The sequence below is a fragment of the Macrosteles quadrilineatus genome, unplaced genomic scaffold, assembly GCF_028750875.1.
Source record: "Macrosteles quadrilineatus isolate MER2022 unplaced genomic scaffold, UCM_ALF_1.0 Scaffold_1__1_contigs__length_201487025, whole genome shotgun sequence".
Classification (NCBI taxonomy): Eukaryota; Metazoa; Arthropoda; class Insecta; order Hemiptera; family Cicadellidae; genus Macrosteles; species Macrosteles quadrilineatus.
In genome coordinates, this window is record NW_026542594.1 from 179,452,538 (window position 1) to 179,471,936 (window position 19,399).

The window sequence follows — 19,399 nt, forward strand, 5'->3', positions numbered from 1 at the left end:
GTCGACTTGTCTCGAGACTCGAGAGTGTCAAGGCAAGTCAAGGTTAAGTGCAAGTGTCTGTCAAGTGCTCAAGTCAAGTCGAAGTCAGTGACCAGTGCGAGTGCAGTGTACAGTGTAGTAGTAGATTTTAGTGAATAGTAATAGTGAGTAGTAGAGTAGTTAGTTCTAGTTGTCAAAAGCGAATTAGTATGGTATAGTATAAGCTGCCGTGCTGAATTTTAGTTTGTGATCTGTGAAACTTGGTTTGATATTTAAGGCCTTGCACTGCATTTTTTGTTAAATCATAATTTCAAATAGTGATTAAAAGTGTTAATAACTAAATAATAGCTATTAAAAATGAGGGATAGTCATTCAAAAGATCATGACAAATTCTCAAAGCTCGACGACCCTCCGAATTCTAGACTTTTTGTCGCCCAGATTAAAGATATATCTGAAGAAGAACTAAGGGAGGCTTTTGGGCATTATGGTGAAGTGGAAGACGTGTGGATATGTAAAGACAAGCACACAGGAGAGCCGAAAAGTAAGTCACAACAGCCTCTGTTACTTTTAAAGCCCTAAAAGAAACTTTGTAAGTAGTCTAATTTAAATAGGCCTAGACAGGCTAAGGACGTCCTAAATCAATAGTCTAGCAAGCGTCCTTAGGCTTATTTAAGTAACTTGCACAATTTCTGGTAATTCTGAGCAATTACTTGGTCAACCCCAAACTTTTTCATATTTTACTACGGTCATAAGGATGTTCTCAGAAAACAAGAAACATATAATTCAAGCCCCGCAAGGCTATCGTACAGGTTGCCGAGCGATAAGAAGGTTCAAAGTCGTCGCGATAACAGTGGCTTGCGGGAGACGCACGGAAGGCCAGTTGTGACAGTACCGGTAAGTTTTACTGTTAGGTTAGGTTAATTCGTAACATAACCTAACCTAACCTTGCGGGGCTTGAGTTATATGTTTTTTCTACTCTGTCATTGGGACATGTAATAGGCGATATACCATGCTATTGTAGGCGGCCAGTTTATGTGATACGGGGTGGTAAGACGTGCTGTGAATGGTTTGTTTTGACGTGGTAGGCTTTCTATATAGGCCCTATGCTAAAATCTAATCTGTTATCTATCTTTTCTATTGTGATATCCAGGAAATTTATTTTATTTGATTGTTCAGTTTCCATAGTAAATTTCAAATAAGGCGTGGATATGGTTTCAAATTTGTGAGGATGGCATATTGATGCCGAAACAGCTGTAATCTACAGAAACTTCAGAGCTGTGACGAGGTATTTATATACAATATTATTATCGAACCGGATAAACATCGATATATTATTCATCCGATAATATATCTTCGGTTCTCTGCGGAATTCTGCCCAAATAAATTCACATTCCTGATATTTTAGCCTCTAAGGTCGAAGTTACTGTACTGTTTAGTCCTTTATGCTTTTAAAAACATTGGCTGTACAGATAGGCCTAGCGGGGGATGTGACAACCAACTTTCTGAGCATGGACCAATTTTAAGAAACTAGGTTTATGGTCTATTTAAGTTCTAAGTAGGCCTAAGTTATAGTAAACTTAATACTGAGGCAAGTAATGTAGGTCTAAACTTATCTTACTACGTTCCAGCGTTTAGGGGCATAACTTAGACAGCCCCTTGACAAATGGCAAATCTTAGTTGCAGCCAATGGGTTAAGACATTGTAAGCCTAATACTTGGTGTAAAGGTTCTATAGGCCTAGTATTTTTATCAAAAAGTTTTATGATAAGAGTTTTGTTTTGTACCAAAACTTGATCCAAGTCCAAAAGTCTACCTTCTATCAAAGCTTAAGTTTTTTCTTAGTTTATGAAAGCAATAGCCTAGCTTAGATTAGGCACTTTTCAGGCCTTAACATAGGGTTCAGATTTAAAGTTTGATATTGATATATAGGCCTAACTTACTTCTTAGACTTCATTGGGTACTGGTAACTTAATGGAGTGGATAGAAAATTGTTCATCCTCCAAGGTTCCACCCTTAGAAATGTTGATGTTAAGGTTGCGCTCTACCGGTCTGGCGCGCACAAATGCAAGGGTTTTGGTTCTTACTATTTGTAGCCCCATGTGAACCGATTTAAAAGATCTTGGTGTCATACTTTTCGTTAAACATTATTGTAGGTCCTGCGCTTTTTAAAATTTAGATATTTTAAAAAGATTTTGGGCTAAAAGTTTGGTAAAAATGTTAAAATATGCGTTTTTAATCATAAGTTTTAACGAATAGGCTTCAAATAATTGTTATTTTAGGAAAAACATACCAAACAGGGAGAGTGCAATAGTTTTTTAACAAGAATCTGCAGTCAGTTTCTTAAAAGGTTTAAGGATAACGATGTGGTGATCAACCAGATTCAAAAAGCTTGCAAGCACTCTCTGTTCAGTGCAATGGTAGGAACATCGGCGTTAAGCAACATTGGACTGAGAAATCCGAGCTGAGGTAGAGCGCACCCTTAAACTAGCTATTTTTCTTGTAGTACACAGGGTGTAGCAGTGAAACGGCACGATTCCGTCACCAGCTGACAAGCCGTAATAGGGAGCTATTAGAGTACAGTGGAAATGACCTTAGGCATCTAGACAAGTGGAAATTTCAGTAGCCATGAAGGGTTGGACGATCGTACAACGTGTGTTTGCTGTAAAGGCATATTTAAAAAAACGAGAATAGTGGGATTTGTGCTCAGTTCACTTTCTGTTGTAAGTTCAGTCTATCGCCACAGGCTCCAATGCTATCAAGAAAAGCTATCCCTCTTTGGATGAATAACTTTAAAGCCACTGCTAGCACAACAAAGCGCTACAAAACAATTGCAGACGTTTTTGCAAACGCCAAAAACTTCAAAGGTGGATTTCATCTCAGAATTCAACAATATGTGCAAAACCAAGGACCCCATTTTACTGACCTTAAATCAAACAAAATAATTATTTTTAAGTTGAAACGTTAATTTCCACTCATGTGCTTAAGATTTATCATAAGACAACTAAGTATAGCCTATTTTTTTCTACTGTAGGTATAGGCCTATATGAATTGTTTGTGAATTTTCAAAATCGTGCCGTTTCACTGCCTCACCATGTATAATTAATTATTTTTACTAACCTAACTTATGATGTTAGCCTAAATAAGTTAGTTTGCCTAACTTACTGACAAACTAAAACTTTATTTGATAAAGAATCTAGTGGGACTATTGTAACAGATAACAGATGAGCCTTATTTTGTTATAAAAATTGTTTTAAAACGTTACTGTATGCACTTTTTATTTCTAATATTTGATTTACAATTTCAGATATTGCTTTCATTAAATTTACTAAAACATCAGATGCTGCTCGTGCGATGGAAGGACTTAACGGACAAGTTCTTGACGGACATTCTAAACCTATAAAAGTCACAGTAGCTCTTTCGTAAGTGCCAATTTTATCATTAGTTCTTAGTTTTATTTTACAAAATAATTTATTTGCTTACTAGGATTTAACAACATGTAAGTTAATGCTTAAAACCGGTACCATCAGCTGCAACTCTGTATCTTTATTACCTAACTTACCTTCTACAGACACAGTTACAGTGTTTTTTTTAAATACACACTAGCAGCCGGAGTCACTTTGTGAATTTAAAATCTGTGATATTTGAATTAATTTAAAATTTTCTATTGACCTGAGTTAAGTTAAAAATTATCTATTTTTGCATGCTAATCATTTAGTGGTCACAGACTTTTAATTTTTTAAGATTAAGCAAACCCTGAACGTAACTTTGTAACTAGTATTTCCAGTACAATATAAAATCATGCATAAAATAGTGAATCAAACTTATTTGAAGTCAATTTCTTCTTTACATTTTATACAAATAACATACAATAACTTAATTGAATTCACTAAAACACCACTAACTGTAACAATAACCCCATTCTTGTATGGATGTGTAAACAAAATTGTCATCTGTTTTGATATAAACAAACGTAAACTTAAAAAATTTCAGATGTTTGACAACAGAATTCAGCAGAAACTATGAAATTTTAAAAGTCTATAGGTCGAAGGGATTTTTTACAGGATACCATCCAAACCAGCAAAAGGCACATCTAGAGGATAAGAGCTTTAAATTGATACCCAATATGTCTATGTAAAATTAAATGTGTAAATAAATGGGTCGATTTGCTGAATACAAAAATCCAACAAATTCTTTTATCAATAATAGCCTATAGACAATAGACAATAGACAATCAATCTTTATTTACACATTCATTAAGAATAGTAGTAGCGTCAATTTACAATTTTTTCTAATATGTGTGGTTGAGGTGTTGTTTAGTCAAAGACCTGTTGATGGTATTCTTCTAAGGAATAGAAAGGTCGATTAATGAGCCATTGATGCAAAGCTGGTTTGAGGTCATCTTCTGACTTGCTTCTTAGATCTGGAGGTAGCCTGTTGTAGATTTTCATTCCTGCGTATGAAGGTTTCTTTTCAAACTGTGCCGTGCGATGTTGTGGAAGGTTGTACTGCATGGTGTTTCTCAGGTTGTGTTGGTGCATTTCGTCACGCCTTGTAGGGTTATTTCTTACTGCAAATAACACAACTTCCTGGATGTAGAGTGCAAGGGTAAGTACTTTGAGTGACCTGAATGCTTCCCTGCAGCTGTCGAGTCTGTGGAGTCCTGCAGTTATTCTGACTGCCTTTTTTTGTTTTCTGAGAACTCTTTGCATGTTAGTGGCAGAGGTTCCACCCCATGCTACAAGTCCATATCTCATATGCGACTCGAAAAGTGCAAAGTATGCTACTTTTGTTGTCATGTCATCTGTTGCATTTTTTATATGTTTAAGAGCATAGATGGTTGAACTTAATTTTTTACATATATTGTCCACATGAGGGGTCCAGGTTAAATTCTTGTCGAGTGTGATGCCCAAAAACTTAGCTTCATCTTCCACTTCTACATCTGGGAGTTGTGGCACTTCTTGAGATTTACGGTCAAAAGCTATTTTGAGTTGTTTTAGACGTGTTTACTGCAAGATCATTGTTATAGCAGTATTGGTAGACCATACTGAGTGACACATAGGATTTTACTTCTAGATTTTCAGCTAGTGGTTCATTAAAAACTAAGGTTGTGTCATCAGCATACATAAGAGTAAGGCAGGCGTCTCCTATTTGTTTCGGCAAATCGTTGGTAAAAAGAATAAACAGTACCGGACCCATAACTGACCCTTGGCGAACTCCTCGATTTATTGGTTGAAAATTTGATCTTGTTTTTCTTATTAAGCTGTTATCTCTGTGCCTTAGTTCTACAAACTGACTCCTGTCTGTAAGGTAGCTTTGAAACCATTCTCTTACTATCCCTGATACCCCCACGGAATCCAGCTTTCCAGCTTTATAGATAATCACTCATTGCAGATTTACTTAATTATTTAAGTAGGCTATTCATTTATAAAATGTGTTCATTAAATCGTGTGTTATAAGATTAATAAGTTATTAGTAAATAATTAACAAATCAACATATCTATAGACCTAACTTAATTTTTTATGTAACGAACAAAGTTATTTTACGGGGTACCGGTAATGAATTTTTAAGAAAAACTTTACAAAGAGTTGTGTTTACAAGCCAATTTTTATTGGTTGGATTGCTTCTCAAAACACTGAATAGCTAAAATGATTTGTCTAAATGATTGATAAGTCTATGACTAAACTTTGAATTTAATTACATTTGGCTAACATATTAGTATGCTAATTTTCCAGACGAGACCAGCCTAATCTGATGGGCAAGTCTGATGATATGGAGCGACTTCTCAGGCTGTTTATTGTGGTTCCTAAGAGTATTGGCGAAGACGATATTAATGCTGAGTTCAAAAAGTACGGTGACATTGACTACATCTCCGTCATTAGAGACAGAGAAACTAAGGAGAGCAAAGGCTACGCTTTTGTTAAGTACAAAAAGTAAGTGTTTAGTAATTAATTATTTTGTTACAGTTAATTTTTTCTTACAGTTAAATATTCTCTTATGTCACTTAAGTGGCATTTTAATTTTACTAATTAATGTATTTTTCAATAATTTCAAGAGTCTCTCACGCTGCCACAGCATTTGAGGAGTGCAATCGTAGTTATAAGGCTGTCTTTGCACGGCCCAAGGAGCAAGACTTCCAGAAAAAGTCCAATCACCACGATCGCTACATGGACCCGTTTGACCGCCCGTACAATTCCATGCAGTCCAACTCATTTAATTCAATGCAACAACCATCTCCACCGCCTTTCATGGATATGGCTTCGCACAGTCGACAAGGTTTCTGACATTTTTGTAATGTGTTTTTTGTGTATTTAATGTTTTTATTTGAAAAAGCTTGATTTGAAAGTTATTGTTTGAAAACCGCCATTAATACATGAAAGAAATTAGTACAAAAAAATATATTTACAGAAACTATAGCTGCAGATAGGCCTACCTTTATAGATTTGTTTGGTTGGGTGAAGTATTTTTTGGTGAAAGCATAGTTGAACTAGGACAATTTTTTTTATAACGTGTGATACGGTAGCCTACTTTGTTTTCTATTTATTGCTTGAAGCGAGGACGTAAATTATTTTACATTGTGAATGAAAATGAAAGTGTTGAAATGTTGATTACTGTTCTGTCACCAACTTTGTTAGTTCATTACTAAACTAACTTAACTATTCATAAATTAAATGAACCGATTTTTAATAGGTTTATTTAGGTTGGTCAGTTGTTACCATTTAAAGAACGGAATAAACTAATTTTTAGGCCAGGGTTCTACCCCTTTGTAAAATTTCAACCCAGTCAGTTCAGTAGTTTTCCTTGTTACAAGTTTATTATTGTTAACTTGACAATTTTGTTAAACTTGCTTCATATTTATCAACCTTTTGTTATTAGTTAACATTTTTATTATGATTTTAGTCATGTTTATCTTGCCATTCTTGCAGAAACAGTAGTTCGTTAATTTTTTTACCAACATTTATTATCTGTGATATTTTATGATATCGTCTGTTAGGCTACCCCGGACCCAGCACCATGGACCTGATCAACAACTACTCCGGTCGTCTGGACACTGCTCGTCTCACGGCCCTGGTGTCTACTCAGTTGTCCGAGGACCAAGTTGAACGTTTGTTTGACCTCGTGCCTGGACTCAAGATCTGTCGGTTTGTTAACGAATCAACAAACTACAATCGCACTGTAAGTACAGTTTTGCAAGAGAGGTAATTCTGTACGGTACCAATTCAAGCATTTCTACTGTATGAATTGATTCTTGTCTTCTAATAAAAAATAAAACATTTAGGTAATATCTTGAAATTTTGCATATGATCCATCAGTTCTAAATAATTCAAATTTTTAAACCAAGACGTGTATCTCAGATATTTACTAATACATTTTTTTGGGAAATTTCAGAAAGTTTTGGAATTTAGGTAACATAGTCATATTGAAGTTTCTATTTTTAACCTTACAACTGGCAAGTTGACTATAATAGCCATAGTAGTTGGTGTCTGTGGTAGCAGAGACTATAAAAGTTGTGTTCTTATGGGTTTTTAACAACAAAAAACAAAAAAAAAAGGTTAACAGTGATTGTAAATTTGAATTATGTGGAATACAAATTGGAAATAAGATTCCAAACTCTCGTTTTATTACAAAAATAAACTCCACCAACAGAAGTGAAAAAAAGTTAAGCAAATTCAGTTGCACCGTCTATGCTTCACAAAATCGCCAAACATAACATGTTTTAAAAAATCATAGCAAGAAGCAAGGGATATTTTCTTTCTACAAAGAAACAGGATTTTTAAGGTAACCAAATGCTGCAAGTTTTTTGAAGAGAAGAATTACTTACAAACTTAGGGCACTGACTGCTATGAATGAGAATGTCTCCTTCCTACGCCAACAACAAATCATTTATAAACAAGTTATTGAAAATTTGAACTAAATATTTTACCAACATTCAATGGATAAATAACCCCACCGCAGCAAACCTGCAGACCAAGCAAATTTCCATTTGCCTGATTGGATTTACACTAAAATTTCTCCTTAAAAATATCATGTTTATTCGCTATTTAAATAGCATTAGTTTAACGAGTACTTACGATGCTGCAACAGGGAGGTTAAAAAGTTTATTTTTGTAAAATATTAATAGTGTTTAGTATAAAATAAATGAATTTTCCAAATTTGATAAAAATATGTTCACAAACAAACAAACTACAACAGTTTTTTAAATTAACAAATTTTTTATATTTTCTCCGTAACCATTTTAATAACGCCTTAATAATACACTTAATTATTTGTTTTTTAAGCTCTACAAAATAGTTTGGTAATAAATTGCTCAATTGGATGTTTTTATTCTCAAAAATGGTATAAAATAAATTTTTACCCCATAAACCCTTTCCAAACCCCCGTTCCCATAGTACGATTATGCTGGTTCGCAAACTTGTTAGAATAAATGAAGGTTTATACGTTTGTACCAAATTTAATCAAAATGGGATAATTTTTGCTCGAGTAATCGTGCTAATGGACACATACATATGAACGGATGGTTTTTTTTGCTTTTGGGGACATCAAAACAAAAAATAAATAGGTCCAGAGTCCAGTTCTTACCACGAGACCTACGGTAATAGCTCATTCCCTATGTGGGAAATTTCGCCACAAGGTTACAAAAATTATTCCACCTTTAGCTTGATAGATGTTTTAAATTCTATATAAAAATGATGAATTTGATTGGGTGAAGGTTTTTTTTTCTATTTCAGCCTTTACTGAGAAGAGTCCTCCTAGAGTATGCAAGTCCCAACGCCGCATCCTACGCTTTGGAAAAGTTGCATGGTTTTGAATATCCCCCTGGAAAGAAAATCGTTGTAAAATCAGAATATGACGGCTCGGACGGGTAAGTCATATTGGACATTTATGATTAATTTAATGCTCAGTTTATACAAATGGTCAAAATGTATACTATGTTTTCTGCTTGTTTTAGTTACCTTTTAGCCTGGAACCTTCAGTATCCAATAGTAAATGCTGGAACAATAGCGGGTCTTATCAAATTATTTGATTTTTTAAATTAAATCAATGGTTTGGAGAAAAATGAAAATTTTACAACGTTTTAGAGTAGTTTTTACACTTATGATATGTCTAAACTAAATTTCGGAGGCTTATTCAGGAATATAAAAACTGACTTGGAAACCAGTGAAATTACAAGTCTGTTTATTATAGTTAATACACTGAATAAACACATACAGGGAATAAATATGCCTAAGGAAAAGGTAAAACATGTGTACCAACTATTCATGGCCAGTGAACCACAATTTGTCCTACTACTGCATGGAAATAATCACATTACGTGTAAACACCTGTACAGTACACAGAAAATAGCTCATTTCCGCTTTATTCATTCCCTCTTGCTAAATCAGCAGATTTCACTGTTGGCGTTTCTATAAAATACTAACATCCTGTAAGCAAATAACATCACCTAAATGACATTTTATAATATACTAAAAATTTAATTTGTGTGTTATGATAAGTTAATTATGGTGGTGGGAAAAATCTTGTGTGTATTAAGAGCACGAACATTCATTACCGCTCTTTCAGCTAAAGCTTCGTGCAGCCATCTACAGTTCTCGAGAGGCGATGACGTATTTTACACTGTTGATACACAAATAGCTATTATGTCCAAACCATGCCGAGCTTGTAAATAATGAGTTTTTCACCAAAACAGGATTGAAACTCTAATGCTGCTGAAATTGATATAATCTGAATAAAAGAAAATTATTGAAAGGAACTGATAGATCCCTTGTGATCGGACGGTGTTGTGTTAAGAGTGGAGTGATTTTCAGGTTGCTTGGAGGTGTGTCAGGCAAGAGAGACGCTATGGGTCTCGTAGCCGCTAAGTCTGCACCTGAGATCACTCAGGAGCTGGCAACACTGACTAAAGCCCTAGCCGAGGCTACCAACATGATAAAACTGCAAGTCGGAGGTATGTCTTTACAAGCTTTAAAAGCTATTTCTTATTTATAGTAAAGCACAATTGTGCATGTCAGCAATGACGTACGGTATGGGAAATATTTTATTCATTGATCAACCCTTTTTGGTAACTAACACAATTAATATATTGTTTTTAAAATTATTACTCTTTGAACAATGCTAAATACTCAAAATAAGTATAATTTCACTCAATTTATCACAGTTAGATGAATTAGCGTAAGCCTTGAAAGTAATCGTCGATTTCGACAAGTTTCACCTAGTTATTTATAATACTCAAGTCTGTTCCTGATTAAATATATAAGGGGAGGATAAAAGTCACAATTCTGGGAAAATTGTGAAGAAAATTAATAGCATAATAGTGATTTTGTTTTTAGTGAATCTGTATATTGTGTACTATTTATTAACAATTCAATTAATAATCAACTCCTCTATATGAATCATTGTCGCTTCGTTAGTTTAGTGTTTGCAACTTCTTTTTTAGTTCTTTAATTTTCTTAAAAAGATGATTGAACGTTTTCTTATGATTAAATGGTAACAAAATTATCTGGCATATGATCTGCTCAAGCTTAAATGACTCTCGTACTCTAGTGTCGTAGACTTTCTCTCGCGCCCCCTCCCCTTGTCAACAGCTTATTATTAATCACTATGGAATCACCTGGTCTAATGGTAGAATGCAGGACCTCGGTCCTCAGGGTCTCAGAATAAAATTCCACCAACTTATGGATTTAATCTATGTGACAATGCCACAAGCACTCTACCCCTATTCTGAAGTAATGTGTAAAATGAAAATGGTTTCAGTCCTAAGATGTGAAGGTGGGACAAACAAATAGCTGTAAGAATGAAGAGTGAAAGATCTAACTGAATGTTATAGCATTGACTATTGAATACTGAACATACTTACATCCCATCTATACTAGTCCAGTAGCTTAGGGCTTTAGTTTACGAATACCGTTACGTGGCGGATAAAAGCACCAAATTTGGCATGAAGGTACCTTAGGGTATACTTATCAATTTTAGCCTAGGAGCCCTTTTGAATTCCTAACAATTTCCATACACGGCACCAAAATCCAAAATGGCCGACAAATACGTTCAAAAATCACGTGGAAATATATATTTATGAGAGACTACTATTACAAATAACAAAAATGCACTAGATTATTGTGATGTTGTGTTGATTAGGTAGTTGAACCGTACTGATCAATATTTGTACCGCATACGCATTAAACGTCATAACTGTAAACAGCTGTTTTTCATTTTTTGAGACGCAGTTAATGTTGCGTTCTATTGTTGCAGTTTGTTGATGCTATGTGTTAGGCTAGGATTATACTAGGACGCTAGCGTCCGAGAGGCTGGCGTCCGGGACGCTAGCGTCCCACTTCGAGCCGATAAATTAAGTGATTTGTGTTGGGACGCTAGCCTCTCGGACTGCCATTTTATTTCAATGTTTTGTAAATTTTTTATATCTATTTAAATAACATTAGGTTTAACGAGTACCCAGATTTGCTGCTTTAAGGAGGCTAATATTGTGTGTTTTTAGTAAAATATTAATAGCTTAGTATGAAACAAATTGGCCAAGTTTGACCAAAATATATCCATACACAAGCAAATTATTTTCCATAAGAATAACATGGGAGTTTTTAATTTACCCTTCTTTGAATTTTATCCGTAACGAATAACCGTACAAAAACACTTTAATATAACTTACTTAATTATATGTTTTTAAGCTAATTAAAATTACCTAGGGAGAAATATGACAAAACCCCTTTTTTACCCCATAAAACCCCGTTCCCAAGGAGGCACAAAATCGAGCGTCCGGTGGCTTTTTTAGCATCCGACGCTGGCATCCCTAGTATAATCGCCCCCATTTGATTTAATGCCCCGTTAGCGTCCCGGACGCCAGCCTCTCGGACGCTAGCGTCCTAGTATAATCCTAGCCTTACGTTTTGCGTTTTTTTGTGTTACGTTATACTGATGTGTTTACTACCATTTTCAGCTAATATTGTTGATTTGTATATACAATATTCTTTATTCTATTTCATATGACATTGTGGATAAAAAGTATATTAAATAATTCATGTAACATAGCAGTTTATATCTTATTAATCTTAACGAATCGGTACAACCCATCAGAGATGGTGTGATTGCAATCTGTATTCACTGCTTGATTTTATTGAGAAAATTGCATTCCATAAAAAAAATAATTAAAGAAAAATCATTTACCTTATCTTTGAATAATCAATTTTGTAGTCCCAAAAGCATCTAAAACCAAACTTTCAGCAAAATCGAGAAAGATTTTCAAACAGGCATGAGAGAGGGAGAGAGAGGGAGGGAGCGTGTGAGAGAGAGAGAGAGAGAGAGAGAGAGAGAGAGAGAGAGAGAGAGAGAGAGAGAGAGAGAGAGAGGGATACTTGCTCGTATTAGAATACTTTACAGGGTGTCCCGTTTCTACTATGACAAATTTTACCAGGTCATTCAAGAACCCAAAGAGCCAAAAATTTTAACATATCATGTTTCCTATCTCAAACCGTTATATCTCAACACCCTTTAAATATATAAACTTCAAACTTGGCACATGTATTACATTTAATAAGACCTCTTTATGGAATATCACGTTTCTACTTTGTACCATTTTAACACAGCGGTCGTTTGTTTTTTCAAGCTTAATATTTAACAGTCATATGAATATACATGTTATATAGGTTGTTAAATGCGATGTATTTAGTAAAAAACACACACAGATAGATAGACCAAAAACGGTTCGAGAAAGTAAACATGTTATATTTTAACATAACGTAATTTGTTTTGGACTTCCGAAGTTAGCTATAACATGCTATAACGTGGTAAAATTTATCATAGTGGAAACGGGACAACCTATATATTGGTTGTTTTCATGGAAAGCAATGATTTTATCTTGATTTTATTAGTTTTCTTTTACTAGTCTTTAAAAACCCCAGACTGTTAAATACATAAATTTTTTGTAATTTATTTATTAACATTGTGCAGTGTTACAGTGTTATTAAATAAATTAAATGTTTTGGTGTTAATGCAAACTTCATTTAGCTTAAAAAAGTTAAAATTATGTAACTGTGCTTTTTTGCCAAAAATGAGCTTTAGCATTATTTTTCGAATTTTCCCTGGACACAAGACAGTGTATATTTATAACTATTACGGCATTAAAATGTTTTTATGTTAAATACGTAAGCAAAGTCCGGTTGACCAAGCCTTGCTCGGTTGTAGTTAATTGGGCGTAATAGTTAAAACAAAACAATATTTTTAAACAAACATTGTATAATTAAAAAAAAAAACCTTTTTGTTACAAACCAAAGAGTTATAAAGTTAAGTTTAAATGCTACTCTACTTTATTATATAAGAATTACATTAGGAATTGGAAGAACAATAAAGGGACCTACAGGAATTTCGGAAAATATATTTAAAACATAAAAAATAAATATGGAATATAAAAATAATTAAAGTATAAATGTAAAAAAATATGGATAAAAATAGATGCAAATCGATCTAAATGTTGACGTATGATACTAACAAAGTCCACACCAAATTTAAAGTCAATTGGTTTTTATTTACCTTTTTTGCGCAATGTCCAGTACAGGTTGTGTTACATAAAATACTTAAACACACGCGCACCCACACACACATAAGATTTCTTACATATAGTTTAGTGTATCTTTGGTTTGTTTTGTATAGTCTTGGTTGTATTAAAGTTATAATTTAGAGTTAACAGTGGAAAGGATTCTTTAAAAGGATTTTTTTTCGTATTTGTCGGCCATTTTGGATTTTGGGGCCGTGTAGGGAAATATGTAAAATTTCAAAAGGGCTCCTAGGCTAAAATTTATTAGTATACCCTAAGGTACCTTCATACCAAATTTGATGCTTTTATCCGCCATGTAACGGTAATTCCACTAAGCCACCGGACTATACGGACCAGCTGTCACCATTTTTTTATTAAAAAGAACATAGTTGTGTGAGCCATTCACAGAATGCTCTCGTGTTTAAAATTGTGTTTTGACAGAAATTAGTAAATTAGAGCAGCATAATCTGTCTGTGGCTATGAACATTTTGATTTGAAAACTGGCGACAAATTCAAAATGGGGATGGAATGTCTAGTTGTATCAATAGTCAAAAGGTTATAGTTGTCCCTAATTTTTTACTAAAAAAGAACATAGTTGTGTGAGCCAGTCACAGAATGCTCTAGTGTCTAAAATTGTTGTGTATTTGACAGAAACTATTAAATTAGAGCAGCACAATCTGAAAACTGGCGACAACTTCAAAATTGGGATGGAATGTCTAGTTGTATCAATAGTCAAAAGGTTATAGTTTGTTTCTAAAACATTATATTTCAGGAGCTTTGGCAGGAGCAAGCAGGATGGGTCCTGGTCAAGGATCAGACAATTACGATCCTTCCCTCTGCTCCGTCAGACTTCCCCCTCCTCAACCCCTCGCACGAGTTGAATCCAAAACTGTCGAAAGGTAAAAAGTAACATAGCTAATAAAACAAATTTTGTTTTCTTTACATCATTTTTTGTATAAAAATAAGACCCTTTCCATTGTCATTACAATTATATAAGAATTGTTCTTGATATAACTTAAATGTTTGGTAATTTTCCAATAGGTTGTTAATTTTATATTAGTTGCAGTTTGCTATTAATTGACTAATTGAGATGAAATTCACTTAACTGAAAATTGAGAACCCGTTAACCGAATTTCTGATTGTAAAATTATTTATAGAGAACATAAATTGCTTTCTAGTTTATTTTATGTGTTGAGTTAACTTAATTATAATAACTAGAGGTCGTGTTATTTTTTCAAATTTAAAATTCATTTGTAGTGTTTATTTTAGAGCCTATTTTAATTTTTAAAGGGATTCTGCACTTCTACAGGAAAATATCTTTCCAGCGGTATGCGTAGATTTTCCCTGCGATGCACATGAGCTGAGAAAAAAGGTTTTAAAGAAACATGCTTGCCTATAAATATATAGATTGGATTAGCCCCATTAAGAAATTTGCTGTCAAGGTTCCTCTGTATGTATTATTTTTGGGTAACTTAAATGTCATATACAAACTCTCCAGAATTAATTATATTCTAAGTCTGATATATTGGTTTGTGGAATAATTATTCACAATAAATTGTGTTTCAGACTATTTATTGTAGGCCAGCCTTCTATGCCATCTCGCAATGCACTGTGGGACGTTTTTGGCCGTTTCGGAGATCTTGTTGATGTCTACATAATCAACGGAAAGAACTGCGGTTTTGTCAACTACGCAAAGAAGGAATCAGCTGAGAGGGCAATGGAGGTGAAATAATTACTTGTTGAAATAAGAAGTTAAAAAACTTTATTTATACATTTCAAACAATTCAACATATGACTATGATTTTCAATCAAATATAAATGTTAAAAAAAAATAAAATGAAAGCTCAATAGAGCAATGGGGGAATTGCGGCACCATCTTCAAATTGAATGCTTCGAATTTTTCGTCTAGTTCCCCGTAGCCTTAGCGAAACTGCTCGAATGATGGAAAGCTGGCTTTGGATCCTCAACCATCCGATAATTTGGGAGTATGGTTTTCTCCATTTTACAGCCAGGGCTTCGCTTGTTCTCCTCTGAAACGCTTCATATTCTTTGTGGGGGACTCCTTCCGTGGAACATATTAATGGTGTGAAGCTTCCTCTGATGTCTTCGGCTGCTTTGTCATATTTATTGTGTTTCTGAACGGCATGGTTTCGAGATATTGTTCCCCATTCTTGGTTGGCGTAAGAGGGAGCGTCAGCATTAACAATGCGATTATCAAAAAACGCTACTCTCTCAGCCTCCCAAATACCATTAACTTTAAAATCAGCTTTTAAAGCAGGCACATTGTTTGCAGGGTCAGCTTCTCTCATAATAGGCTCGACTTCAACCCCTTTCCAGGCCATATTTGCTATCGCAGCACAGTGGTCTCGATGTTGATCGTGCCCATGTTTGATCAATCCTCCTTTTTTACAATTTAATGCATGTGTAAGATTCATAGGTTGATCACAACCATCACATCGTACTGGTAAATTTCTTAGTGTGCGGCCATAGCGAATTGACAAAGCATCTCTGAATTGATCCGGGGACAAATCCGTATGATCAGATGCACATGGTGTCACAGTTAACCATTGGCTAGTATTCCCTGCTACAATTCTAATTATTGGCTTCTTTTGACTTTCAGGAAGTAATTCCATAATTCGTTCATTATTTGCTTTAGCCAACATGTCTTTTTCTAGTTTTAATCTTTACAGTAGCCTAAACTTTGCCAAATGTAATTTAATTTTTATTTACATGCAATATATCCTATAATTACATTGACTAAGGTATTCCAATTTGTGAATATTGGATAGCCATATTGATTTATCTAATGGCAACATACACGCTGTATGCAACATGTATGGCAACATACAGTGTCTACCAACACACACACACAGACTCATTTTTAGCTTATTTACTGGTCAATTTGAATGAATACAAGGTGTGTGTGTAACGGTAAAACTCATGTGAAATGTTGGTGTTTGTCAAAATCAGTTGATTTGTAAGCCAAGACTATGAGCTAAAAGCACTCTGCTCAATGACATTTGAAATTTTAAAGCTAATCCAAACAGCTAATCATTAAATATTCTGTATTCTGGTGAGCGCCGCGTCAAGTTGGTACACTATGTACTAAACCAAACTTTTTGCCCATGCTATGATGATATATCCTCAGTGACAAAGCTGATACTGTCTCATCTGCTTTAGCTTTGCCAATGAGTATTCCACATTACAGCATGGGCGAAAAGTTTGGTTTTGTACATAGTGTATATTATACGAACCTGACACACCTCTCGCTTAAAGACCGAGTATTGAGCGATGACACCGGCTTCTTAAGCCTAAAAATTACGACTAATTCTGATATGTTGCAAAAATTTCTCAAACCATTTTAGTACATTTGTTTTTACTTTTTAACCAAGCATCTGTTTGAACTGCATGTTGCCAGTTCAGTTTAGGTTTGATAATTATGTCAATAGTATTTTTATAGTTTGATTGTTGATTTTCCCACGGTCGTTAAGTCATATTTCTTGTCAAATCCGCTCTGACTCGATCAGGTTGGATTAGTGATGTTAGAAGTGATTTTTTTCTCAGCTATGACTAAAATTTTTAATCATTTTGGTTTAGTTGTTTTTGGTTAAGTTATTTGACTTTTTAATCTTACTGGACCAAAACTTAGCGTAATCTGAGGAAGTATGAAATAATAAACTCTGTATAGCCAACACCAAAATTTCTAGATAACCAAACAGTTTTTATCTGATTACAAATGGTGAATTTTGAAACCCAGATGCTACATGGAGCCGACGTGTGTCAGATGAGGTTGAAGGTGTCTTTGGCCGACCCTCCAAAGAACGACAGTCGGAAACGTTTAAAAATGGATCCTGGTAATTAAATATCTCAGGTAAGCTGCCTTTTTGTTGCTTGCTTGTGCGTTTAAACTTTGACTTAGTTTACAAATATCATGATAAGAGTCAGAAAATTTATGACTGACTAGTGACAAGAAAGAGTGTAAACTTACTTACTCATTTCATTTGCTGCAATAACTTATTACTGAACAAAGTATGTTTTAACTTACAGCTACATTGATTTTATGTATAAATTCTCTACAACATCCTATTTGAACGAATGATTTTACTGACAATAATGTTGTTCAGGTATGTCCAATACAAATACATGCTGGAATTGTAATTTTTTTCTGTACAGTACTTACTGAAATACTGGAAACTTAGTAGGATTACAGTTGTACTGAATGGTATCCAACTTTCCATACATCTAGTGCGCTTTGCTTATGCTTATGTTGCTTTAATGATTTATGTGTTTACAGTGGTCCGAGTTAATTGAGTCTTGACTTAGACTTACAGAGTACGATACTGGGTCAACCGCACTCACTCACATTTACTAGACTTTAGTGTTAGTGTTTACGATATATGTTTGGTGATTTGACTGTACTACAAGAACTTTTATTTTGATTAAGTTAAGATTAAACTTTTACTGATTGACACTTTCCTCTTGCTTTGTCTTGTTTTATACATTTTTCACTAGAGGTGTGCGAACGTACCAGTCGCAGACTGTTTTGATATCGCAATCGTGCAACCCGTCTTCAAAGATTGCGCCATCAAAACGTTCATGTTTTCACAGATTGTGAGAGGCAATGATGATGTATCCGTAACGTGAGATATAACCAGGATTTTACTGTGATTGACGATGATGTAAACAAGTCCGTGGGGATGTTTTTGTGAATTGCAAATTTAGCTTTGCCTGAGGAAGATGATTATGTTTCCCAGACTGGGGGGTGGGGGGATTATCACAAAATTACTGTGATCACTTTTTGATTTTTGTCGATTGTAAAATATCTACCTACATTTGTTTCAAATAACGACTTGCTTGCTAATGTATTAGGTGGATGATTCCTAGTAAAAATTTTAATTTTAATAAGTTAAGTAGGGAATTATTTATTATTGGGATCTTATAAAACCATGGGAGGGTTTTTTATTTGCAAATTTTGAATCAACCACTTGGACTTGACATATTTTTATGATTCTTCTGTTAAAAGAAAGATAAATTCATTTATAATAAGGCATTACAAAAAATGTTAGCCTATATAAATAAGTTCCTTGGAATCGAGCCTTTTTTTCAAAAACCTCGACTCGGAACACAGCTCAATCCAAAATATCAGGCTCGCACACCTCTCCTTTTCAGCTCTCAACATGAATCTCATATTGATACTAATGATGTAACTTTCTTACTTTTAGTACAAATTTATTATAAGGTACTTGATGTGTTGGAAATAAACTTACTTATCTGGATTTGGACTTACTTTTTTTTACATTTTCAGGAACTTATGACTCTTTGCCACATAGACTTGTGTTGTTTACAATAACATGATGTTTAATTGTATTGCGTTTACTAGACATTCTTCATTTTAGAAACAATACAATCTCACATTGAGGTTCAAATTCTGCTTTATCACAAACTTCTGATTTAATTAAATTAACACCCAGGATGTATTGTAAATGGGGCAAGGATATAGAAAGAAATCTATAATGCTAAAAACTTCGATGAAAATTAAACTAAATTATTTTGAATTTATTTCTAATCCTATCAAAATTGTGGTGAAACAGTTATATTTGTAAGCTTCAATCACAGATACTTAGAATTATTTACTGTAATATTTATATTCGTATAATGTCCCTATTCTGGATTCGTTTCTACATAAATAAAAATAATAAAGGCGAATTAGTAGCTTAAGTAAGTAGTATTCATGAACAAGTTTTTGCTCTTTTAAATGTTAAACCTACAGTGATGTTTAAAAATTTCCAAAAATCTATATTCAACTAATTTATTATTATATCTCAACAAAATATGGGATAGGTGCTGGAAACAGAATGTATCAACAGTTTGATCTAATTCAGT

General features: G+C 34.1%; 1 protein-coding gene across 1 annotated transcript; it reads left to right on the forward strand.

The window, feature by feature from the left end:
* The first annotated feature begins 149 nt into the window (after positions 1 to 149).
* LOC128990837 (RNA-binding protein 45-like) lies at positions 150 to 18,792 on the forward strand. Its single transcript, XM_054413454.1, has 11 exons — positions 150 to 520; positions 3,283 to 3,397; positions 5,712 to 5,909; positions 6,032 to 6,252; positions 6,971 to 7,152; positions 8,706 to 8,839; positions 9,783 to 9,922; positions 14,289 to 14,415; positions 15,083 to 15,239; positions 17,274 to 17,387; positions 17,811 to 18,792. Exons 1-10 carry the CDS (start codon positions 337 to 339, stop codon positions 17,376 to 17,378), a joined length of 1,563 nt encoding a protein of 520 aa, XP_054269429.1. The 5' UTR covers positions 150 to 336; the 3' UTR covers positions 17,379 to 17,387; positions 17,811 to 18,792.
* The last annotated feature ends 607 nt before the right edge of the window (positions 18,793 to 19,399 follow it).

Coding starts and splice junctions, on each gene's coding strand:
- LOC128990837 (XM_054413454.1), top strand. CDS start 337: ATGAGGGATAGTCATTCAAAAGATCATGACAAATTCTCAAAGCTCGAC. Junction 6,253..6,970: donor GGCTTCGCACAGTCGACAAG/GTTTCTGACATT, acceptor ATCGTCTGTTAG/GCTACCCCGGACCCAGCACC. Junction 7,153..8,705: donor CAACAAACTACAATCGCACT/GTAAGTACAGTT, acceptor TTTCTATTTCAG/CCTTTACTGAGAAGAGTCCT.